Source organism: Carassius gibelio, chromosome B23 (assembly GCF_023724105.1).
Source record: "Carassius gibelio isolate Cgi1373 ecotype wild population from Czech Republic chromosome B23, carGib1.2-hapl.c, whole genome shotgun sequence".
NCBI classification, from domain to species: Eukaryota; Metazoa; Chordata; class Actinopteri; order Cypriniformes; family Cyprinidae; genus Carassius; species Carassius gibelio.
Window position 1 is genome coordinate 13,782,046 of NC_068418.1, and position 26,013 is coordinate 13,808,058.

At 37.8% G+C, this 26,013-nt stretch overlaps 1 protein-coding gene across 1 annotated transcript in view; it reads right to left on the reverse strand.

Annotated features, from left to right (window-relative positions):
* Window positions 1-455: 455 nt before the first annotated feature.
* Window positions 456-26,013, reverse strand: part of arfgef2 (ADP-ribosylation factor guanine nucleotide-exchange factor 2 (brefeldin A-inhibited)) — a 30,697-nt gene continuing 5,139 nt past the window's right edge. The window contains exons 4-39 of the mRNA XM_052594151.1: window positions 25,617-25,763; window positions 21,646-21,825; window positions 21,235-21,523; window positions 20,949-21,104; window positions 20,751-20,866; window positions 20,199-20,332; window positions 19,729-19,963; window positions 19,486-19,585; window positions 19,241-19,380; window positions 18,648-18,756; window positions 18,381-18,570; window positions 18,195-18,306; window positions 17,914-18,119; window positions 17,743-17,827; window positions 17,371-17,542; window positions 17,125-17,276; window positions 16,754-16,882; window positions 16,508-16,666; window positions 15,195-15,342; window positions 14,973-15,069; window positions 14,852-14,892; window positions 11,490-11,659; window positions 11,195-11,346; window positions 10,043-10,215; window positions 9,787-9,947; window positions 9,574-9,704; window positions 9,364-9,493; window positions 7,900-8,035; window positions 7,524-7,662; window positions 7,172-7,229; window positions 6,845-6,959; window positions 4,476-4,615; window positions 4,160-4,331; window positions 3,939-4,077; window positions 3,467-3,584; window positions 456-2,110 (exon numbers count right to left, since the gene is read on the reverse strand). Coding sequence (XP_052450111.1) covers window positions 1,943-2,110; window positions 3,467-3,584; window positions 3,939-4,077; window positions 4,160-4,331; window positions 4,476-4,615; window positions 6,845-6,959; window positions 7,172-7,229; window positions 7,524-7,662; window positions 7,900-8,035; window positions 9,364-9,493; window positions 9,574-9,704; window positions 9,787-9,947; window positions 10,043-10,215; window positions 11,195-11,346; window positions 11,490-11,659; window positions 14,852-14,892; window positions 14,973-15,069; window positions 15,195-15,342; window positions 16,508-16,666; window positions 16,754-16,882; window positions 17,125-17,276; window positions 17,371-17,542; window positions 17,743-17,827; window positions 17,914-18,119; window positions 18,195-18,306; window positions 18,381-18,570; window positions 18,648-18,756; window positions 19,241-19,380; window positions 19,486-19,585; window positions 19,729-19,963; window positions 20,199-20,332; window positions 20,751-20,866; window positions 20,949-21,104; window positions 21,235-21,523; window positions 21,646-21,825; window positions 25,617-25,763 — 5,199 coding nt within the window. The 3' untranslated portion in view covers window positions 456-1,942. The remainder of the gene's footprint in view (window positions 2,111-3,466; window positions 3,585-3,938; window positions 4,078-4,159; window positions 4,332-4,475; window positions 4,616-6,844; window positions 6,960-7,171; window positions 7,230-7,523; window positions 7,663-7,899; window positions 8,036-9,363; window positions 9,494-9,573; window positions 9,705-9,786; window positions 9,948-10,042; window positions 10,216-11,194; window positions 11,347-11,489; window positions 11,660-14,851; window positions 14,893-14,972; window positions 15,070-15,194; window positions 15,343-16,507; window positions 16,667-16,753; window positions 16,883-17,124; window positions 17,277-17,370; window positions 17,543-17,742; window positions 17,828-17,913; window positions 18,120-18,194; window positions 18,307-18,380; window positions 18,571-18,647; window positions 18,757-19,240; window positions 19,381-19,485; window positions 19,586-19,728; window positions 19,964-20,198; window positions 20,333-20,750; window positions 20,867-20,948; window positions 21,105-21,234; window positions 21,524-21,645; window positions 21,826-25,616; window positions 25,764-26,013) is intronic.

The following is a 26,013-nucleotide window of genomic DNA, read 5'->3' on the forward strand; positions in this document are numbered from 1 at the left end:
CTTCTCAGTAGTTTTCTTCATCTAAGTACAAATATTTGGACATGTATACTTAACAGACGGTATGAATGTACATTTTAAATAACCGTAAACGGTTTGCGCTCACTAAACAAAGAGTGGCAGAATTACTATGGTAACCTTTGTTACCCCAAAACGCGCGTGATGCGTCTCCCGTGACAGCGACACCATGTGGCGCATATTTAAACGAGTGCAAACATTTTTATTAAAATTAAATCATTAATTTCATATGCTGGTGTTGTCGTGATATGATGCATTTATTCTCTATCTTTAAAGACTCAAGGAGCCTCCATCCAAGACTGCTGTTATAAATGATACAACATTACTACATTATATATGCGTTTCAGCAATTAAGTTAGACATTAAAAATATAAGGAAACTCAGTTCCCATCATTGAAAACCTTAATATGGAAGAAACAACGTGTACAGGTAGGAGAAAATTCAATGGTTCAAACTTCAAACTTTATTGATTACTCAACCAAATGCTTGTAAGATTACATCACAATATGTATAGAGTCCAACATTATTGTGTATATTTTACATGAAAACTTTACACATCGTATTTCTTCATATACTATATATATTTATATTTCCCAATCTCAAGGGAGGCAAAGTAGACATCCATAGTTGCAAGGGAAGGAATGCTTTTCAGAAAATATTTAACTGCACTTCAAGAATGAAATACATACTTAATGAAAATGAATTGGGAGTTGAATCTGCATTGGTAATACACGAGAAAGTCGTATGATGCAGGGGCAAATGAAGATATACCTGGATTATACAGTACATTTGTATTCCTGTATTTCCCCCACTTCAATTGTTTTATGATAATGTGACTGGCATCCATCACATAAACTTGCCGATTCAGTCTAACTCCAAATCGAGAGCGAACAGCACTTGGAAAACTGATATATATAAAAAAAGATTTTTAAGATTTCAGTGATGTGTGTGTGTGTATATATATATATATATATATATATATATATATATATATATATATATATATATATATATATATATATATATATATATATAAGAATGAAAAAAAAAAACCTTTAAAAAAAATGCAATAAATTTTAATATGTTGTAAACCAAATGAGCATGATGTGTGTCATGTAAGGAATGGTAGTGTCGGCCTTGTCTGGATTAGCAAGCGTAAGTATCGACACATGTAAAATAAATACCAAATGCTTTGAAGGCAACCAAAACATTCTTAAGACAATTTGGAGTTTAGTGTGAACACATCAAATCAAAATTAAAGTATTTTACCCAAAACTAAAAGCATTTAAATGCAAAAAATTCTGTGGGTTGATTGAATGCATTTAAATCAGAGATGATGGTTTAATTGTTTGATGAATCAATAGAGGACAAGGATAATGGGCCTTTGTTGGACCTTAAATCATTAACAAATATACCATTATTCACTGGCGCAAACGCATTGCACACTGGGTGTCTTTTACAAGCTCTTAATAACAGGGGATGATCTCATTTCTGTATGTCTATCTTTCTTCAGCCTTTAAAACAGACAACATTTTACAGATAGGACAAAAGCCAAAACAATGAAATCAACAGACGATCAAAAACCAGATATACAGCAGTACTGGTAATAAATTATTTCCGCAGCCATCCAGAAGAAAGTAAAAATAAAAATAAACAAATATGACTCATGACTCTAACAACACAGACGACTGACACAGCAGAAGAGTCACCCTGCTGGGTCACAGTGCTGTTCTCTCATAGGGGAGCGACTGACGGCGGTGAGTCAGGACTGGCAAGGGAAAGTGTGGGACAGTCACACACAGTCATTCTGCGTTCCTGTACAGTCCTTCAAACCACAGCAGAGGATTATACACGCAGACCATCCATATACTTTACAGCCCGCTTTCTTCCCAGTTCATCTCTGAGCTGTTTCCAGTTCTGATCCACGTTATGATAACGGTGAAGGCTGAGCTCTGCCCAATTCAGGAGCGGCGATCTGGAAGACGGAACCGATACGAAGGAAAAATCGCCGCAAGGCAGCGCGAAGCTCTGGAATGAGGTCGAACTGCATCATCTCACACAGATGGTGGTAGTAGCAGGAGGCATGAGGCTTGAACTGAAAGAGAGATGACAATGTTAAGCATTCATGGGCTAACATTATTTTATTTTATATTGTCTTATTTTAAATTTATTTACATTTAATTTAAAAGTGGTACCCCATGACTCACCCTCAAGCCACCCGTATATGACTTTCTTTTTACATACAAATAAAATAAGAGTTACATAAAAATTTTTTGTGGCTATTCCAAGATTTATAAGGGCAGTGAATAGTGGTTGAGATTTTAAAGCTCAAAAAAGTGCGTCCATCCATCATAAAATACACTACTAACTCCGAGGGGTTAATCTGAAGTGAACTGATGCATTTGTGTAAGAAAAATATCCAAAATTAAACCTTGCGTAGCCAGCCAATGGCCAAGGCCCTTCCAAGAGGCCATATGACTTGTAGCTAAAGCTACCAATCACGTTTTGTGTTGTGCCACGTCATGTTTATGGGTGTGGAAATGTCCCCACAGTAACAGACCAGTGTGTCAAACTCTTGGACATATTTTAAGAATTCTATGCCGTGAACTTTAGATATTTCACATACTTTTGGAAATCCAGCTTGTAGTTGATCCTAAAAAGTGCTCATCATCACAGTTGGAAACTATATGGCTTTGAATTTTCCATTTTTGTCTTTTCAGTTAGAGGTTTCCCTTAAAGATCTTTTAGCAGAGTGTAAATCTGAAGTGGAATGCCATAGGGAAAACCTGATATTATCAGAGGAGTGTTGAATGGACAAGTGTATTTTAGTTATGGACAAGGAAAATCCTCAGGGCTGCCAGAAGATTGTCTGTGTAATAACGCAGGTCTCTTACATATAAAGGTCATCACACTGACAAGCTGGTGTTTCAGCAGGGAGCTTCCTGTAATAAAAGCCTGAACTCAGACCCCTGAAGGATAAGAGAGGTATCCAAAACAAGTCTCTCCTACAGGAAATAACACCCATTGTCTAATTATCAGGCTCACCTGTATGGTTAATAAGGACACAATTTTTGCCTTCCGTTTTTCTTGCTCTTAAAGTGGAACATATCAATATTTTACACTTTAAAACCAAGATCAATATAAAACTCTACTTAATGTCTGAATCAACATGAAAGGTTGACCACTGTCTTTAACCATCTGATCAAGGACCGCAAGTTGAATTGTAAAAAAGACAGAACTGGTGTTATTGTGACTCTTACTATTAGAAAAAAAAAATTATATATATATATATATATATATATATATATATATATATATATATATATATATTTTTTTTTTTTAATCAAAAAACCAAAACCGTTTCATGGCTGGTAAGAAATATTTATTGGCTGTCGAGACGAAAAGGGCCCTGCATCTACCGCTCTGGTTCAGTGTTTCTGTATGTTATTACTTTGTCATCAGGCAGTCTGAGTGTCCGGGTGAGGAGCAGCAGCAGGAGACTCGTCCAGGCTTCCCGGTGACTCTCTGAGGTAAGACTGATGAAGTAAGCCAAGGCTTCACTACACACCCTAAATCAAACACACACACATATATTGTTACTGTCCTAATACCTTCCCGTACAGCATATGTAAATCAGAACTCGATTATGAGACTCATCCCTCAATGTTTTACATAAAACAGTTCCTACTGCCTTTTATCTTTTCATACAACTGATCTGATTATTACACATCCAGCAATGAGTGCAGCACCTATATTTTTAGTCCTTTTAAAATCATGTTCATAATGTCAAGAATAATACAAAATATTAATGAATCAACTCAAGTGCAATTTCTTCGTAGCACAGATTGTATGAAAGCAGCTATCTTTGTGTTGAGCTTGGTGAGCGAGTGTGATTAATGAATGAGGCAGACGGCTGCACTCACTGCAGCAGACGTGTCTGGATGTCTGGCCAGGAGTCTCGCAGCTGCGTGTCAGAGTACATGCGAAAGAGGATCCTCAGACTGCATGCCAGGCTGCTGGTCTCCTGCTTCAGAAGATTCGGTTTTGACTTCCCCTTAAAGCCTACATGCAATGTGAATAAAAGACACGCAAAATAAATTACAGCATTACAAAAACCCAGATGAGGAAATAAAAGAGTGCGGACCTGCTCTCCAGAGCGCTGTCCTCTGTTCATTGCTGGAGTTGAAGTCCTTGGCAAACCTGTGGGACTCAAGGAGGCAGTCAAGCAGTTTGAAGAGGTGTTGTGATGACAGGTGTCTGTACATGCCCTGATCGACCTCTGTCTCTCCCTCTTCTGCTTGCTCGAGTGCATCTCGCTATTGGGAAACAGACAGAGAGAGAACAAAAGACACTTTAACTAAGCCATGGTATCAACACCATAAAGGGCAGTTCACACAGGCTGCATTCTCAGTTATTAGTTGTAATTCATAGGGTTTCAAACAAAGGTTATGTGAACACACCTGAGCAGCCGCCATGTTCTCGGCATCCTCCCTCTTGCTGGTAGCCGGGTAGAATACAATGTTGTCTATGGTCTGAATCAACTCCAGCTGTACGACACACTTTATAAGCAGCCCTGCAAACAGCCGGTGGTCTGAGACCCCTAGATCAGAGTAAGAGAGCAACATGTTAACATTCACAGAAGAACTACAAGGATTGGGCAACAAGGTTGTCCAGTTTTGTTTTATTTCAAAATTCAGATCAGCCTCCCTTCAATCACCAATTTCTTTGTTCCGATACATTCTTAGTGGAAAAAAACACATCCATATAATTTTAGTTTATTCAATGAGCACTTTCACATGGATACGGTAAATGTCAACAATAGGGAAAAAAAGTTGGTCGAGTTTTCCGTTTCATGCTGACTTTAAAAGAGGAAGAGGTCATATTGTTCAAAGAGAATGTGGCTGTTGGTGGAAACTCTAAACTGTTATGTGGCTTCAGCAGCTTATAAGACTTCTTTATATTTTGGACAAAGTAAGCGAGTTGTGTGGCATGATGTAACTCTCAGTACAAGAGTAAATACCCCCGAGGGATTTTTTTTGTCTGTAATAGATTTTTTTTTTCATTGTGGTTAACAGGGAAATTTTCTTTAAAGAAATTTTTCAACATACACTACCATTCAAAAGTTTGGGGTCAGTAATACTATGTTTTTGAACAAAGTATTTTATGCTTTCCAAGGCTGCATTTATTTGGTTAAATGTAAACACAGTAACATTGTAAAATGTTATTACATTTTAAAAGAACTGACTTATATTTGCATATATTTTATAGGGCTGGTAATTTAAAACATTAATTAGATTAATTATGGAGAAAAAAAAAGCATTAAAATGATTAACCCATCTAGCGCACTTGCCCCACCCCAGACCAATGCGGATTATCTGCCATTTCATACAATCGATTGATGACTAATACATAACCATACATAAAGAACCATTTACTTCACTCCTGAATGAATCAGCCATTTGAACTAATCAAATGAATAAATGACTTACGCCCATTTCCCACATACTCTGTTTGCGGTGCGTATGGGTTGCATTTTTTTTTTTACGCACCCATGCACCCGTTTTAATTTTAAACGTTTGTGATATCCTAACAAGAAAAGTAGGCTAATGTTGTGTTTAAATGTGTTGCAGCTTGTTTCAGCAGCTTATTATAAAAACCTAGCAGTCAAATGCATGAGTAATATGTTGTTTATATATGAATTTAAATATGTCTATGAAAGATTGTTACTGTACTGTGATGAAAGAGTATCACAATGCAGAAAAAGCTTTTTTATATTTTTATTTTTTTTACATGATTTGAAATCAAAATAATGGACAAATGTTGTGTTTTGTGGCTTAAACAGCCGCGGATCAGTAGCGGACTGCAAACGCGTCCTGTGCGAAAGCACAATGAGTCCGTGCTGCTTCAGCACCACATACATAACGCACACGGACTGCATACGCACTGCAGATGGATTATATGTGAAACAGGCATTACCGTATTTTTTGGACTATAAGTCGCACCTGAGTATAAGTCGCATCAGTCCAAAAATACGTCATGATGAGGAAAAAATCATATACAAGTCTCACTGGACTATAAGTCGCATTTATTTAGAACCAAGAACCAAGAGAAAACATTACCGTCTACAGCCGCGAGATATATAGCGCAGTATAGAGCGCCCTCTCGCAGCTGGAGACGGTAATGTTTTCTCTTGGTTCTTGGTTCTAAATAAATGCGACTTATAGTCCAGCCAAACTATGAAAAAAGTGTGACTTATAGTCCGGAAAATACAGTAATCATTAAGACATTACCACCACCTACTGGCAGTTTTAGTTTATTATTTTGCGTATAATTTCATTAAAGAAATAATTTAATATTTTCATAGTAATAATGATAAAATTAAGAAAATAAATGATTAAATTTATAGTTCACAAAAAAACTAAAAAGACAATTCTGTCATTATTTACTCACGTTCCAAAAGAGTAGGCTATATGTAATACATTTTATCAAACAAAATATTTCTTGCTGAACCTACTTTTTGTAATCTCTGTTTGTTGCTTTGCACAACAATTAATTAGATTACAAATTTGAATCGCTTACTAACCCTAATATTTTAAAATGGAACCTATTCTTATGATGAATTTTCAGCATCTCCAGTCAATCTCTAGTCTTTAGTGTCACATGATCCTCAAAAAACATTTCAGCATTAAAATTGAAAACGGTTGTGCTGCTTGATATTTGTGGAATTGAGGATTCTTCAATGAAGTTAATTCATTGAACATAATTTATTATAATCAGAAATCTTTTGTAACCGTCTTAACTATCACTTTTGCGCTGCAGCTGTACGTACTGGTTTGAGATTTTCCTTTCCATGTTTCATCACTGGCAGTGGACATCTGACTGTGTCCCCTCTCGGAATGAGTCTTCTCAAAACTGCTCTGCGACTGAGAATCAACCTCAGCGTCCTAAAACAAAGACAAACACACACACGCATGCATATGAAAATCAGAGCCTAATATGCAAATGTCCACTATAAATAGAAAGTAAAGCATGATGGGTCTTAGTGTTAGCAGACTGTAGAACACAATGTATGACAGAATAAAGGCTTATATGTGGTTGTTTGTGGCTTATTATTTGTGTGTATTTATGATATTTATTTATGTTATTGTGATCTCACCATGTGTTTCCCTTCTCCCACCTCCTCTTCCTGTCCAGCTGGTCGCCATGTCAGCAAGCTGTTAAGAGCAAAGTCAGAAACAAACTGAGAGAACATTTCATAAGCAAAACCCAAACAGCCTTTTCAAACACAATATCAAGAGTTGCTATATATTTGCACATCTGACAACCCAAAAAAGTATTTTCTAGATTTAGTCTAAAGTGTGATTTAAATTCATTTACATTAATTGGCATATCATTTCATTTATTTGATTGTTTTTTAGAGATCGATCGACAACTCTCATCAAAACACTTCCAGACGGAAGGCCGTTTAGTGTCACTGAAACAGATGGTGGTGTGCAAGAGTGTCATACGCATGAGGGCTGGTGGTCTGGAAGATATCCAGCATGCAGGCGCAAGTGATGTCCCACACATCCAGACTGAACTTCTCCCCGTTCAGGATCACCAGGTTCTCCAGACAGTTTGTGCCGGACCGCGCCAGCTGCTCATTATCTGAGAACAGAGGCGGAGTTGTGAGTGTAACACACTAACACTTTCCCTGTATTACCACACCCTGCTGATTTAAAACACTACCACCCACAGGGCCAATATGTTTCTCCAAACGTGACACGTGTAGGCGTCACATTTGAAATGTCCATCTGGAATGAAGTACAGCAAGTAGCAGGGCAATGTCCTAAAATTCCTAAACTCTCCCACATGATTAGCGCAACAGATGAGTGAAATGCCCACCTTGTTTCACACACCACTGCAGCTGTGCAAAAATATCCGCCAGAAGCACTTCGCTGAGAGGCTCGTAGAATTGCGTGAACACGTCGCAGATAGCATAGAGGGCATGGTTACATGTTGTTGTCATCCACTCTGTTTTCTGTGAAAGAAAAAACATGTATGCGATGGATCCACCTTATTTTACATTGTGGAAGACATTTTGTATTATTGTGCATACCTTACGCTATTTTAGCCACTATAGCTAGAAGAATAAAGCTAGAAGCTACAAATGACTGCATCTACTCTTAAGTTGGGATGTAACGATTTACCCTGAACCGGTTGAAAATGTATAAAAATGTGTGATTATTCAAATCAAGTTTGTCGAGATGTTAAATGAAACGTGAAACATTTGTGGGTGAGGTTTAATATAATTGTGTTTCTGAATAGAACCGTGTTTTCTTATCTTTCCTCTGAGTAATTAATATTAAAGTATTGTTTAGAAGCACAGTGCTGTTTTGTTCACAGCAGTAACCAAGGAAATACTGTATCTCTGCTGTTCCATAAGCGCCACCTGCAGTCAGAGAGTGAATCTGCCGTTTTTGTTTTGTTCAGATGTTTCATGTAACATCATTTTACAAAGCTCAAGTCAGAACATTCTGTTTTTACGTCAAATTTTGAAATAATGCAAACTAAAGAAAAAAATTAATTACTCATGGTTCATGCATCCCGCATCTTTGTTTGGATTGTGATTAAAACGCAGTGGCTGCCTTTATACAGAAAGAGCACAGGCAAAGCCTTGGCTTAAGATTTCAGAGAGATTTCTTTCAGTTGTATTTATTTGGGATTTGTTTTAAAAATTTCAATTTAGATTTCAATGGTATATTTCAATTTCAGAAAGAAATGTGCAGCATTTTGAAATAAAAAGATAGCTTTTAATATTTATTTTAAATCTCATTTCGTAAAAAAAAAAAACTGAGTAAACTTAGTAAATCATTACATTCCTACTCTTACATTAAAACTATAACATTACTATAACATTCAGCTATAACATAAGTTATATAAGGGAGAAGTATCTTATAAATGATATCAGATTACATGAATTCAACTGATTCATGATACACAAAATATTAAAATCTACATTTACATAACCAAATTAATTATAAAATTGACTCAGTGAACTGTTTTTGTTCATTAAAATGAACACACTGGACTTCCCAGTGCTACTACTCTAATAGGCATGATAGTGAAGCATCTTTGATTATTACTTCAGATCGCTTTGATCTGGAGTTTGAAGTTTGCATGCACAAAATAATGTGATAATATCAGTGATGTAAATTTATTTCCTGCTAGCAGTGGGAAAAAGTGGCCTGTTATTGGACAAGCTGAAGTATTTTGAATACAGTTGAGCTACTATCACATTATTGAAAATGTAGATAGGTTAGCAGCGTTGCTAACACTGGTAAAATGAATGTTTTGATTGATACTCACTTCAGTTTGCTGCTCAGGGAGCTTCATGTTGTCGAATATTCGGAAGATGATCCGAAAGAGGTCATGCCACCAGTGCTTCTCAAAGGTGTGTCCGTAACTCTTCATGATCTCAAACATGACAGTCAGACCCCTGCATGACACAAACCCTCTCAGGAAAAGCTCCAAAACATTCCTAAGTTTCTTTGTATGGAAGTGAAGATGTGGACCCACCTGGTCCTGACGTCTAGTTTGCAGCGGTTGATGATGCAGGAAAGCTCAAACAGGATGGGGAACCAGCCTCGCACCCAAACACGGTCACCAGGGGCCACATTCATGTCATCACTAGTGTATTCCCTCAGTGCCTGGAAAGGGGAAGTGTGACTACAATGTTATTTTTGAAGCTCAGTTGTCATGAGTAACAAAGGCTGAGGTGACAGCACTCACCTGCGGCCGGTCAGACACGTATTTAGCGCAGTGGCGGATGAGCCGAATGGCTTCCATACTGGTGTCAGGAAATGCAGCGTTACACACAAACTCTGACAAACACTTGACTGCGTCCTGGAAAGAGTCGATGGCTGCGGCAAAATGCTGCTGAAATGTATGCACTGTAAGGAAAAAAAGGATAGACATGAGAATGATGTTTTGTGTTTAAATGTTCAAGATGAAAGTTTTAAAATAGTGTGAATTTTCCGGTACTTACTAACAATGTGTCCTGTGGTTTGAAACGCGAGGTCCACAATGTTCTCATCATGATCTGATGCTGCTTGATGGAACACAGAGAAGATGTTCTTCCAGCCAGAGCGGATATTAGCAGCCTGGGAGTTCACCATCTGGGCCACACATCGTATCACCATGTCCCGGATAGTGGGCGACCTTTAAAATAGTTGAAGTTATTGTAGAAGTAACTAAAATGCATGGCTTCAAATATCAAATAAAATAAATTCTAAAATAATGACTTCTGACAGGTTTCCTGAATACTTCACACATTGGACAAACAGATAGTTCTGCTTCAAACTTGCTGTTTGTTGAGCTAATGTTGCTGGTTTTAATGGCACCACAGAGCCAGTGGTTAGGTTGCATGATTAATCAAAATAAAACTGTAATCATAAATTTATTTAAAAGGCACTTTTATTTGAAAGGCAAAGGCTGTGATTTATTTAAATGTATACACTGTATTAGGGCCGTCTGCGGTTTTCAGTCAAAATAAAAGTTTGATGGTTTAACATTTGAAAATGAAATGTATGAATTAAAAAAAGAATATTAAATATGTTTCTAAGTTTTAAATAATATTTTTTATTAAACACTTTTTTTTTACATCAAATAATAGTAATTTAAAAATTTAAAAAAGTTTTAATGGAAGTGTAATATTATTATACACACGTGTGTACAATAATATTATAAATTATATATAAATAAATATATAAATATTAACGTTTTTATTTACAGTGAAATATTACAATAATATATTTTGTAACTTTTCTATTTTTACTTAATAATAAAAATGTATATAAGCCATATTGATACATATTTACAGCATTTTGGCCAAACTTTCAAAATTTAGCACAGCAAACCTGTCATTTTTTTTTAATTTAAAAATCATCAGGAGATTCGCAATAAGATTTCTTTACCCGAATCATGCAGCTCCAGTGAGTGTTTTTTGAGAAGACAAACTGCAAATGGTCTACTTCTAGTTCTTGTTGCATAATAAGCTGGGATAACAAAATATTTTACCTCAGAATTTTACACGTTTCTCCTTAAGTGTTTAAAGGTAACATGTTTCATCATGATGCATCAGATTGCATCATTTCTTTATCTCTCCAACTGTTCACATTTCTAAGTCCCCTCTCTTCACCTGTTCTTCTTCATGATGTGTTCAAATGGCCTTAAAAAGTCCTTCTGGAAGCGGAAATTGGCCAGTTCTCCTTTCTCCAGAAACTTCATTGATAGTTGTCTCAGGGAGTCCACAGCAAAGATGGCCACATCCTCATTAGGATTACAACCCACCTGCCAAACCAGAAATCAAACACAACCAGACAGCTGTTTTACTGATTTATTACATTTACAATAAATAAATAAATTCACTGAAAGCTTGACGGTGCGTCCACATAAGTAAAATTTTGACTGCACATTTAGGTAAGGCTACAGACCTTGTTAAAGTGATCTCCGATGACCTGCCAAATGCGTGACCACTGTAAACGGATGCGGTTCATGTTGTAGTAGGAGATCTCCACTATCTTCTGCAGACTGAACATGCGTGGCTGGTGAGCAGAGGCCAGCTCATCCATGGACACCGCACAGAGCCAACGCACAAAGTCCACTGGGGATGGAGCAGAGTTTACCATTAATACAAATATCAGAGACATTTTGCCCACAGATACATTATCTACACATCCACGGTAGGGCTGCTCGATTATGGCAAAAATTATAATCACGATTATGAGGAGGCCATATGACCAAAACTTTATACTAGTGATTTATTTAAAGATAGTGATACATATCAAATATGTATTTCCTGTAAATAAGGTTGCTACAATCATTATATCTGCACGGTTTACTTGTCTGCACTGGTTTGCACTCTGTCTGCCATGTGCCTTGTGCTGCTTTACTTATCTTTCTTTTTACATGATCTATTTGTACAGTAGTACTTTATATTTTATCATCTGTTTTTAATGTCCTACTGTTAATGTTATCTGTATGCACCAAGGGTCTGAGGGTAATGCAATTTCAATTCTCTATATGCATGTACATGTGGAAGGATTAACAAAGCAGACTTGAATTTCAAACAAACAAAATTACGGATCCAAATTACTGTTACGCATATTTTCATTCTCAATTCTTTATGTTCATTTATTACATGACCGACGAATGTATACTTGAATAATCACCAAAAGGGGGCCGGATGGGGCACAATAATCGTTTTTTCTTGATTATAGGATTTTCATAATTGTTGGAGGCCAAAATCGAAATCGATGGTAAGATGATGGCATGATGGTAAGAATACATAAAATAACCAAATAAACTGCATCCACCCAAACAGTCAGCAACCGGTCATTTTCAGCCATTCATACACTTAAAGTCTTTAACAGCTCAGCTCATGTTTTTGCTAACATAGTGATTGTGTGGTGGTATCTTTCTATATTCTTACATCATTTCTGAAACAAAAAGGCCAATTGTCTTTCATCAAAGAGAAGTTCCATCATGTTTGTATGTAGCAGACAGATTAGGGAAGTTTGCTATGTGCCTCCATAATCTTTAAATCAAAAAAATTACCCCTAATGTCAACAAATCAATTTCCTGATGAACATAGTTACACCCTACATTTTTTCTCATTTAATAAAGCAGTTCACCTGTATATACGTCACAATAGGGGAGTAAATATGATCACAATTTTAAGTTTCCAGATAAGTTGAATCCTCCGGAAAGCTTACCGGCTTGGTTGCCATGTCTGCCTAAAAAAATTATCCCTATGGTAGGGCTGGGCGATATGGAGCAAAAAATATATCTCTATATACGATATATATCTCGATATCTTTACAGGAAAAATAACCCCCCAAAACTACTACTACTACTACAAAAAAATAAATAAATATGCCAAATATTATGTTTAGGGCCCTATACACCATATGTTTTATTGTTAGATAATTCTGTGTTTTAGCATGTGTAATTATTTAAATGAAAATTCTTAAAATTGCCTTATGAAATGTTTTTTCCCCCTCTGAAATTCTGTGTATTTACATTTTTTTGGTTATCAAATGAAGGCTGAATTTAATTTATCTTTTAATTATTGAAAATTAAGCAAACTTAATTTTTTGGTAGACAAATGGGATTTACTATTAAAAATAAAACAAATATATCGATATATTTGAAATAGAGATATCGCCCACCCCTACCCTATGGCCGATCAAAACTATCCAGATTCCAAAACTACACCCTATCAAATATTAAAATCATATCAAAACTTAAAATATGCCACTCCCATACCTAAAATACATACTTTACAGTCCCTGTTATGCATTAAGCAATTTTTTACTTCTAAAATCACTTTGGAGTAGTCATCAAACACACATCTGTTTTCATAAAGGAGTTAAACCAGATCCCCTTCCTCAAATACCCCAAATCTAGCATAGTTTTATTATTGGTTGAAAGTAAATACAACCATTTCAGTCAAATAAAATAAAATAAATGGTGGACTTGGCAACCCTGTGTAACCGAGCTCCAGAAGCAATACCGACAGAACAACCCCACACCTTGTAAGTCACTTCCTTATGATGTAATGGACCAACTGACTGACTCTCAGACCATAAGAACACACCCAAGCTATGGTGAAAAGAGTAATAGTATGGACGCCCACTTAAACACTAAAAACATAACTGATTTTCCATTGCTCATGGAGCTAATAGTGAACCGCAGCCGTTCCTGTTAATTTCTTGCTAAATACAAAAAACAAATAAAAATACTCTGAACCCATTGACTCAAGTTTACCAGAGAAGAATTAAATGTATCTATTTCCAGATAATCGACCCACACAGATATGCTCTCAAACAGTGTTGGGGATTAACTTACTCCATGAATAACCTAGCTACACTTCTCAGTAGAATGACAGCAGCGCAATTGTTTTCAAAATAGTGTTGCTTTTTTAGTAACAAGCTATTTTTTCTCCAGAGAGTAATAGTGTAGTGTGACGTGTGCAAGCTGACATCTTTGTAGCAGCTGTAGTACTTAAGCAACACAACTAATTCAAAATTCATATTTAACGTTTGAATATGTAATTAATGCTGTAGAACAATAAGTTTTCTTATAATGTAAAATATAGACCTTATTCTGCATATAAATTCACAACTGCTACTTAAAAACATAATTCCTGGGGGAATCCATGCTAATTATTTTTCATGTTTTACATCTACAAACTGAACCACTCTGTAAATCAAACCCCTAGTATTTGCAGCATTGGGGAACATTCATCACCATGTTTTTGAATGAAATTACAGCATTAAAATAAATGTCAACTTCCTGTATTTGTTCAAGTTTGTGTGGTCAGATCCTTTAGCTAATTCAGACCCTTTTTGATTATGTGCTAGATAAATAGTGCTGTAATAATAAATTAATTATATGATCTCATAGTTACACTATCGTTCAAAGGTTTGGTGTCTGAAAGATAAAAAAAAAAAAGCTAATACTTTTATTCAGCAAGACTGCATTAAACTGACCAAAACTGACAGTAAAGACATTAATATTTTTCTATTTCAAATAAATGCTGTTAATTTTTTTCATCTCAGAAATAAATGACATTTTAAAATATATTAAAATTGAAAAGTTACTTTAAATTATAGCAATATCTCACAATAATATGGTTTTACTGTATTTTGATTGAATATATAAAGCTTGTAGTATAAGAGTATAAGAGAATCCTTTCAACAATACTTTTGAATGGTAGTACATGTGTTTAAAATATATTTCCCCCTTAAAAAAATTCAACGCTAATGTTGTTACATTAAAAAAAGAACCCTACCAATTGCATTTCCATCAAGCCTGGTGGATCCAGTGAAGATTCTGGCAAACAAAAGGGAGACGGAAGGTCAGACAGTAAGAACAACACCGTATGCTTGTATTGTCCTGTGATTTCAATGCACCTGTCCACAGCCACCACAACACTCTGAGAGCTGGTCTCCCCCACTGACTCCTGGATATGAGCCATCTGACGCCTGTCTGGACCTCCAACCAGAGTACCTGCAGGAGACCAATAATACTGTCATAAGGAACATTGTCCACACACACCAGTAAACAAACAATAAACAGACGGGTCACTTCGGTCGCATCCATGAGCTATTAACTGCAGTCGTACAATGGCATACCTAAGCCGAGGGGCATGAATTCCTCTCCTCCTGATGGGAAGCCCTTTATGCTGCCTCCTTGGTCCCGGACCACACCAGAGATGTAACGCGTCTTCACCCCTGTCCCAATCAACTGGGCCAACTCCAGCTGACTGATACACCTCAGAATCTAAACAAAGAGCAACAGATGTGTAAGGCTCCAAAGAAACTTTAGCAAATCAACAGTTTCGGAGGAAAGCAGGGGTTTATGCACACCAGCGGAGTTGAGTTGCATGACTTTTGCAGGGCTCAAAAATTTTTCGGATGACCTGCTGGTCTGGGGTGAGTGTGGAAGTGTTTTATGCCAGTTTTCTATCATGTATTCTACATTTCTTTTAAAGGATTAGATCACTCCAGAATTTTAATTTCCTGATAATTTACTCAACCCCATGTCATCCAAGATGATCATGTCTTTCTATCTTCAGTCGAAAAGAAAATAAATTAAGGTTTCTGAGCAAAATGTTCCAGCATTTTTCTCCCTATAGTGGACTTCAATGGCGACAAATAGGTTGAAGGTCCAAACTGCAGTTTCAACACAGCTTCAAAGGGCTCTACACAATCCCAGCCAAGGAATAAGGGTATTTTCTATTAAAACAATGGGTCATATTAAAAAAAAAAACTTTAACTACAAATGCTCATCTAGCACTAGCTGGACTTCACACGCTACGTAATCACGCCTGAAAGTTGTGATGTAGGCGAAAGTACAGATACAGTGCTTACAAAGCGAACATAAAAAAGAAAGTCAAACACCCTTAACAAAATAATGGTAAAACAAAGCTGTTGGATGATTTTGAAGTTGAAGGAGAAAAAGAGATTGAGTTTTTCACTCTACCCTAACTTTTTGAACCAGAGTACATGAAGAACTAATCACGCGTGACTTTTCCAATATGACTATGTACTGAGTGAAGTCGTGGACGCGCATCACAGAGCTAGTGCAAGACAAGCATTTGTGGTTAATAAGTATATAATATATATATTTTTTAACCAATTGTTTTGCTAGATAAGACCTTATTCCTCTGCTGGGATCTTGTAGATCCCTTTGAAGCTGTATTGAAACTGCCACACGCTGAATCCCACTATATGGAGAAAAATCCCGAAAACCTCAATTTATTTTTTGACTGAAGAAAGAAAAACATGAACATCCTGGATGACATGGGGGTTAGTAAATTTTAAGGAAAGTTTAATTCAGATGTGAACTAAAACTTTAAATGTAAAAACCAGGAGATGATTTGGGGTAATTACAGCACACCTTGCTGACATTATGCTCAACTCTATTCACACGCTCTGATGCCCACCTCGTGCCAGGAGTTTCCCAAGTAGTTTCCGTCGGTGTGGGCGACCATGATGAGAGTTTTTATGGTATCAATGTTCTTCTGCTTCATCTCTGTGATACTTGAGCTAGCGGTGAGCAGCGTAAACCGGGCCAAGGCCTGGATGTAGGCATCTCTCTCCAACTGTGAAACAGGAAAAAAAAAAGTAAGAACTAAATTAAAAAGAGGCTTGAGTACGATTAGTCACACGAAAAGTGTAGAAACACAAACCTGCATGTTGAAGATGCAGGTGATCCTGATCGCACATCGGATCCCCTCCAGACAAAGAGATGCCACGTCCTGATCATCACAATCCTGGAGTCCTACGCTGAACGCTGCCAACAGAGGAGTCCAGGCCAGCTGTTTTACACAGATCAAAACAAAGAAACATACATACTGAAAAATTATACTCACAGATAACATACTTTCAATGTTTAACTTCCTTTCAACATATACAGACTGATGTGTGAAACCACAACATCCTGGAACAGTATCAGATCATGTCTCCATGACCTGCTCATGATCCCTTTGACCTAACAATGACTTTCTGTTCCAGTACTCAGCTTGCCCTGAACTGTGGTTCATTGGACATGTGTGATTACCTTGAACATGGGCCGGACGTGCTCTAGGTGAGTGGCACTGAAGAAGGGAGCCTGAGCGTGACTTACAGCCTCCATCAGAGCTTTAGCCGTTTTGGCCATCTGCTCCATCTCCATGTTATACAGCAGCCTTCTCTGCTTCTCACTGGCTACATCTAACCGAAGGAAGACAAACGGCTCATGTCAGCATTCAGCAGGGTTTCATTCAATTCCATCAAAGAAAATTACAGGTATTTGAGAGGATCTTACTCTGTTTGCTGGATTTGGGAGTGATGGAGTATTCTTTGCTCTCCTTCAAAGCAATCTTCTTCCCTGCAATCTCGTCGTAGATGGAGGAGAGATACTCCTCGGGCAGGTCCTTACTGTCATTAATGCCACGGTTCATTTTTATGTACTGCTCCTTTGTCATTTTGTTCTTCACCTGAAGAGAAGAGAAAACAAAACTAGATTTTTACACTTCATGGAAATAAAAACACGCTTGTTTTTAAGAATGTTCCTAAATGCTGGATGGTTGCAAGACTTTGTTTTGCAGTTACTAAGGTTCTGGTTAGTTACCAAGGTCTCTTAGCAAATACAAAGCAAAGCGAGGAGAGAAGGGAGCAAAAAAATAAGTATTCTTACCTGTGGACTGTGCAGGTCGGTGGTTAACATGATGATGGAGTAGGCCAGAACGTAAGCCGTGTCTGCGCTGGCAAACAGAGTCTGCCTACAGAACAACAGACAGCTCAGCACATACACAAACGCCAGTGAGTCTCACAAATATATAACTCTTCTTCAGACTACAAAACTCACCCCTGATTGCACTCCAGGTATCGGGCGGCAAACTTCTCCATGAGCCTGTCGATTTTCTGGGCTTCACCTGGAAGCCTGAATCCTTCCAGGAAGGCACGGAGCGCTGACACAAAGTCTTTGCCACAAAAGTCCAGCCGGTCCACATAGGAGTACATCACTTCTTTATTAAACTTCACATTCTCTCCCAGGAACTCGCCAACCTGAGTCTGATCACATGACACAATACAGCCTAAGTCTTGGTGCACTAATTTATCCATGTCTGAAAACAAGCAAGAACTTACCGTGTCCAGTCGCTCCTCCTGTTGCAGGAACTGTGCGATGTCCTCTGGTGTGGTGCCCAGCATGCCTTGCTCCTGCAGGTACTGCAATCCCCTTTTTGGTTTCTTGTTAAACCTTTAAGAAACACAGAAATGATCAAAGAAAAATACGGAAGAAGAAATAAAGACACTTCAAAAAAGAGAGCTTACAGCTCAATGCCATGCTCGATGATCTCTTTCTGCTGCTTGATGACCTCGTACTGCTCGGGGTGATCCGGCTGAGACGGCTGAACTCCGGATGACACCGTGGAGTCCAGAGAGCTCAGACTATCTCTGCGAGAGGAAACATTCTCGTGGAGCTTCCCATCGGCACTGTCGCCCTCTGCTGGACGCTCCTGACCTGCAGAACAACACAGTCTAGACTTAGACAATTCTGATCCATACAGATGATTAAAACAGATCTCGGTGTTGTCTTACCAAGGTTGGCCTGCAGGTTGGGGTTGACATACATGTCTCTGCTCCATTCCACCATGCACTTCAAAATGGACACCAGACACTCCAGCCCTTTCTTTCTCAAACTCAGCTCCTGCAAATAAATCATTAACAGATCAACTCGGAATTAATTATTACACACTAACAGTGAGGCTGGGGAAGATATTCACTGCAGTGAATCATGCACTTGTTTTTACTGGAGAAGTTTGTACTGTTCTAGAATTATCTTTAAAATGTAGTATTGTGGCTTTGCTAAAATTGTTGGCAATTCCACTTATGATTAACCACATCCTCTTTTTTATATACATTTTACCACATTTTAATTTCAATTTCAGATTAAAGCATCTGCTTTAAATCTACATTATATGACATACTGTGATATCAAATAACATGCCACTGTTAATGTTGTTTTTAATGTTTAATTACTTGTGTTGATACTAACCTAAATTTAAGTTGTTTCAAAGAAAGAAAATGCTAAATGCAAAATCTTACAGCATATGCTGTATTATGTACAATTTAAAATAATACCATGCCATGTAAAGTGTGCTAACGATATAGTTCAAAGATGATACTGCTACCTGTAATGGAGTCATGCCGAGCTCCTGTCCACTCCTTCCCTGGGCAATTTTAGACAGGTCATTTACCAGCCGCTCAAAAATATTGGCAGCGTTGAGATCACAGTCATAGTTCACATAGATGTCCACCACACATTGTGCATCTGTGAGAAGAGCAGCAGACTAGGTCACCATTTGGTTTGATATTTGAGCCAATAATGTGTGAGACGTTTGTGTGTGTGTGCAAGTGTACACTGAGGTGCACCAACCTGCACATATTCGAGTAAGAGTCTGAATGACCATCCACTTGTGCTCAAAGGAGCTGGATGACGTCTCCAGGATTGTTAGAAAGATCTCCCTGAAGAACACCTGAAAGAAAAGAGACAAAAAAGAAGAAATGGAAATTAAGAAATAATATTTTAGTTTAAAAATCATGTAGGAACAATTTTTATTCATCTGTAAAACTAATTCAATATAGAATTATATATATATATATATTTTTTTTTTTTTACCTCAATCTGCATCTTAAGGTGCACTTTGAAGTGGGAGAGCAGGGTAAGGAAGATGGCAAGAGACAGTTCAAATACTTCAGGCACAGAGGAGACCCCGTTTTTGGAGAGTGCCACACACAGGTACTGTTTGATGGCGTTCACAAACATCTCATGGGTTCGGAAAACAGGTCCAGCTCCCTGCAGCACTGACAGCAACAGCTGCAGGGAAACCACTTTAGAGCGCAACTCATGGGACCTGAAAGTGAAAAAGGACAGCAGCATGAAACTGAACACATTTGCATATAATAATAAATTAATTCCAAATCGTTCTACAGGGAGTGTCCATTGTGGAACTAGATCCCACAGATCTCCTCCAGGATAATCTCAGTTTTTGTGATCACACTACTGACACGATTCACCATTTACTGGTCTTTCACGTAAAAGAAAAATATTTCATCTAATGCAAATAAATCTCCTCCCCAGGTTCTTACTTTGGGTCGGGTGGTCCATCGGCCAGGGGCTTCATGGAAAGCTTGCAGAGGGAGCGGAACACGAGGAAGGCGTCTTTCTGTAGGATGTGCGAAAAACGAGCAGCTGTCTGACTGCCCTGAATGCTTTCTGCATCCTGTTCAGAAAAGAAACAAAATACCAGAGTCAGACCACAAGTAAAAAGGTAAAGTGTAATTTATATATGTATATATAAGCTAGATTTTAATTATGTCTTTATACACTTATTTTTATAAAGTCTCTGTTAGATTTTCTTTTATAACAAAATGTAAAACTGCTTAATTTCCTGAAAACTGTGCTTCTTTTTTCAGAATTGTTTTAATCAATAAAGAGTTCAAAAGAACAGCATTTAATGTCTTTACTGTCACTTTTACTCAACTGAATCACTTTAATTAGCTGACTAATTATTATAGAGTATCGCTTTAAAATGGACCCCCGTTTTTGAATGGTCATGTACGTCTTCTTAAACAATTGAAAAACAAATGAAATGGTATTCACTTGCCCTCCATCAGAAAACTGTAAAGTAAGAAACACACCAGAATGTCTGCGGACTCTGAGCCGCGATCGTCCACCATTCCATTCATCTTCTGTGTGTCGACTCTAACAACAGGGGGCGGCACTCTGGTTTCTGAGTCAGAATGCTGATCTAAGCCTGTGGTAAAACAGACGCAGGAGTGACTACTATGTCACAGGTTCACATAAATCTACAGTCAACCATTTCCAGTATGACACACCTCCTTCCACAGAGCTATCTCCCAGTCCACTGTCTGGCTCAGTCTCTTCCTGAAGCTCAGTGCCTGCTTCAGTCTCAGGCTGGGGATGGGCCTCCTCTCCCTGAACACCTCCTGCCACTGATGAAGTCGTCTGGTCGGACTCCTGAATCTCTTCATCTTTAAAAACAGTCAAATTAAATAAAATAAAGTGCATCAAAACTGCTTTCTGAAAGATAACAGGAAATTGCCAGAACCTTATGATTTGGAGTCATTTCTCATATATTCCGACACCAGTGATTCCCCGTACCTGGGTGTGCAATTTCCTTTGTGCTCTGTTTATCCATGGCAAACTCCTCCTCTGACTTTGACTCTTCTGGCTGGCCATTGATGGAGGATGAGTCTTGGGGGGTGGAAGGCGTGGAGGGGGCCCCAGGTGGGCTGAGAGAGGGGGACGGGGGTCCGTTCTGTTCTGAGCAGGCCCGACCAAGAGTTGGGGAAGGGTTTTGGGCCACAGGTGAAGGGTTACTGGATACTGGAGAAGGATTGCACAGCTGCAGACGTTGTCTTTCCTTCTCTGCTTCCTGAGCTTCCAGAGCCTACAAGAGTCATTAGAAATTCAAACCTAGTTTCCCAGTTTTAGTCTAAATATCCCAAACTATAATGATGCCCGTAGTTCCACTAGGGTGACACCTCACATCTAAACGGAGTTGTTACTAACCGCCTGGTTCTCCATGCGGGTGAAGATGACATTGAGCATCTGTGTGAGAGTGGCCTTGGCTGTGGTCTGGTTGATCAGGTTGCGGCTGGCCAGGTAGATGTTGTAGCAGGTGCGGACAGTGAGGAGAATCGTTCCCTCGTGGATCTCGATGTGTGGTGACGTCACGGCAGTCAGTAGTGCCTAAAGAGTAACAATGCATTATGAAATCACAGATTATGGCAGTTTATGCACTGACGAGTTTATGGCTTGAAGCATTATGCAAGTAAATTATGACACTGATGAAAATGAGATATTTAATGTGCAGCCCTCTCAGATAATCATGTGATCTTGTGTCCACATCTTGGTGGTAAAACTGCCCAACCTCTTTGTTCAAACTACTACTCTCTACTGCTTGCTCTCCGTTTATAGAGAAAACAATAATAGAAAATCTTTCACACTGCACGCTTATCTAAAATGATAAAAGTTAGGCTTGGATCAAAGGAAAGACTTTGTACTTTAATGCTCAGCTTATGTTGCAAATGTTGTAATGTAATCATGGTTTTCTAAACCATGTCTGAAACTGAATTTCACCCATAATTTCTTGTATGACTCAAGTTTGTTGACGAAGGTGCTGAATACAGAAGAGGCTTTGATTACTTTGGCATGAGCTTCACTGCAGTGACCAGGTGAACTTACTGCAAGGTCAAATTGATAGGCATTATGAATGATGAAACTATGGATTAATACTATGCTGGATCTTCCCAAAATATTTAGATTAATTAAAAAAATTTTTTTTTTCATTTTAAGGTCAACTTAGAGTGAACATTGTTTAAAACAATTATTCATTTAATGTCTATATTAAATATATTGTACTGTTTTTGAAAGAAGTCTCTGATGCTCACCAAGACTGCATTTATTTAAAGGGGGGGTGAAATGCTATTTCATGCATACTGAGTTTTTTACACTGTTAAAGAGTTGGATTCCCATGCTAAACATGGACAAAGTTTCAAAAATCAAGTTGTACGTTTGAAGGAGTATTTTTGTTCCCAAAATACTCCTTCCGGTTTGTCACAAGTTTCGGAAAGTTTTTTTCGAGTATGGCTCTGTGTGACGTTAGATGGAGCGGAATTTCCTTATATGGGTCCTAAGTGCGCGCTCTTCTGCCGGAAGAGCGCGCGCTCCCGTATAGCAGAGCAGAGAGAGGCTGTGCACAGACAATCACTGATCAGAGCGAGAGCGTCGCGAAAAGTCACAAAAGAAGTGTTTTTGTTTGCCAGGGCAAGATAACCCTGCACAGATTACCAAAAAAAAAAACCAGCATTAAGGGACCAGTGGATGGAGTTTATTTTTACAGAGCATCAACGGAAATGTGCAAGTGTTTGTGTTTGTTCCCTGCATTTCTAAAATGCTTGTTTTACAAACAAGGCCCTGTTTGACGACGGATTTGCGTATCGTTTATTTCTTAAGGATGATGCAATCCCAAGGAAAAAGGGTCACGATCGTGTGTTGGAACTGCAGGCGGTGAGTAAAACTGCTTAAAATATCTGCCTCCTTGTTAGTGCGTCCCCTCCCATGCCGGAGACCCGGGTTCGAGCCCCGCTTGGAGCGAGTCGTTGCTGCTGCTGCTCTTGTTCAGTTTCAGCCTCAGGATCTGATTCTGGATCATAAATAAACAGTTGAATCTGACTGTAAGCCAATGGTTTGTTTTGGATGATGGTTTTTCCCTCACGATAATGTCTACAGCTTCCACATGCTCTCAACGCTAAATCCTACTGGCGCTCGTGATTCTTTAGCTCCGCCCACACGTCACGCCTCCAGACGCTCGCGTTTTTCCGGGAAAAATCGGTACAGACTATCTTTCTCTTATGAATATAATAAAACTAAAGACTTTTTTGAGTTATGAAGGATGCAGTACTACTCTATAGGTACTCAAGATTAACAGGATATTGAGTGAAAACAAGCATTTCACCCACCCTTTAATCAGAAACACAGTAAAACAGTAATATTGTGAAATATTATTATAATTTGATTAACAGTTTTTGAGTTATATGATATTAATATGAGTTATATGAGTTTATATGATTCTACATTCAATTTATTCTTTTAATGGCAAATCTGAATAAAGGTCGACCGATTAATCAACCAGCCGATTTTTGGAATTTTTTTATTAATCGGCATCGGCCGATGGTGTTGCAAATTAGGCCAATTTATAGGCAGGCACATCTGCGAGCAGCTAAGTGTTGTTGCAAAATGTCAGAGAATCCCTTCTCCCTCTGATCAGGTTGTGAGAGACCGAGCAGCTCACAATTTGCAGCCGCAGCTTGTTCACACAACAGCTTCAGCTAACGATGGCAGGGCAAAACAGATCGTTTTGAAAGCAGAATTACATTTTACCATACTAGAATTGATGCTGGAAAGTTATCATATTCATAAGTGCAACAAGTCATTTGTATGTGAAAGTAGAAACATGCTCAATTCTGACAAAACTTCAGGGCTGGCTAAAACATGCATGTTAAATTTCCTCATGAAATGTGTTTGTGGGTTCGATGGCCAGTGTACTCCTAAGCAGTTATGAGCAGCAGCCTATTTTCTTTTAATAAGAAAAATGAGACTGGTTATCTCTTGGCTAACTGCTAGTTGTTCAGTTAGTTCTTAAGACACAGTCTTAACAGTGGCTATGTTTATGCAACCGGCCCCTGACTGTCTTCAGAAAAGCTTCTTTCCTGTAATGGATGATAAAGTAGCTTTTGTGAGCAGCACTGATTACAGCCGTTACCAGAGAAACCACTATATCTCCTGCTCCAGCAGCACCTCCTGCTGGCAGAGGATGACTTTGCAGTCTGTGGGAAACAGGTGTTTGTCAGCAGACATTAACAAAAAGCATCCTTCAGAACTGTTTTGAGAAAGTTTTTAAGTTTTGAGCCATGTATTATTAATATAATCTGGGCTACTACTACTATTATTATTTTGTACCTTGCAATAATAATTAAATAAAAATAATAAATACTCAAACTCACTTATATGAGATGAATGAAAAAAAAAAAAAGAAAATAGCCCCCATTAAAATTAAAAAAAATCGGCATCATATATGCGCCATCAGCTGCCCTAATTTCTAAATATAATCATCGGCCAGTGAAAAGCCCATATCGGGCAACCTCTAAAGATGAATTGCTCAAGATAAATTATTATTAATTACCATTATCTTGCTTAATATTATTTTTATGGATTTTTTTATGGAAAACAGCATTCATCTAAAATAGAATTTTCTGTTACATTATAAACAGTGTTTGGGGGTAATGCATTGCAATTAAGTTACGTAATCAGATAACTTTTTGTAACTAGTAAAGTAACACATTTTTAATTGAGAAGGAAATATAATATCAATCTGAATAATGTTTTCAAATAAGTAATGCATTACTTTACATAAAAAGTAATGTAATTAATTACTTTTTAGAGAGTAACACAATATTGTAATGCATTACTTTTAAAAGTAACTTTCACCAACACTGATTATAAATGCATATAAAGTAGTGTTTGTTACATTATAATCATGAGCAATGAGAATAGCTGGATGGCTGAAACGCCTGCTCTTGCTCTAAATAAATGATGGATTATTTTTGTTAAAGACTTTGTCTAGTCTTTCAGAGTGCGAACCATCTACAGTCTCTTCTACATTTTACTGGTTTTCACGCACCTGGACTTCATCTGAGCACAATAATATTCCCTTGTCCTTACATTATAATGCAACATAATAAATGTCTTAAAAGCATCATGTGCTTATATCATTTCTAAATAAAAGTGTATGTATGTATGTATGTATGTATGTATATATATATATATATATATATATATATATATATAAAATTACATATATATTAAAATTACATTTATATTCAATTCTGAATGGTAGTGTATGTAATATATTATCAAGAAGTGCCTGTCTGAAAAAAAAAAAAAAAACCCCGATCTGGTCTGATGGACAGTTGTTATACCTTAATGATCTGTAGCTGTACCCCCTCATCAGTCTGGGGTCCCTGGAAGCAGTTACAGATGGTCTCCACCAGCCGGTCAATCAGCCGTTTTCCTGGAGCTCCGCTGTCAGGGGCGTTTCCTGTGATATGCCCATACGCAATAAGTTTCTGTGATGAATAAAAGAGAGATAGAGAGAAAATGTATGAGTGGAAGGATTAAAAGAATTAAAATATAAAAACTATTGAACTGCTATTTACACAAGTAAAAACTAGACCGAATTTTTCCTGTAATGAAATCCAGCATATATGATCACTGTCTGAACAAACAGAAACAGATCTAGTTGTTCATACAGCGTAGTCAATGTCTGAAATATTTACATCATTAGAGCAGCATGAGACAACAAACACAATGGAGATA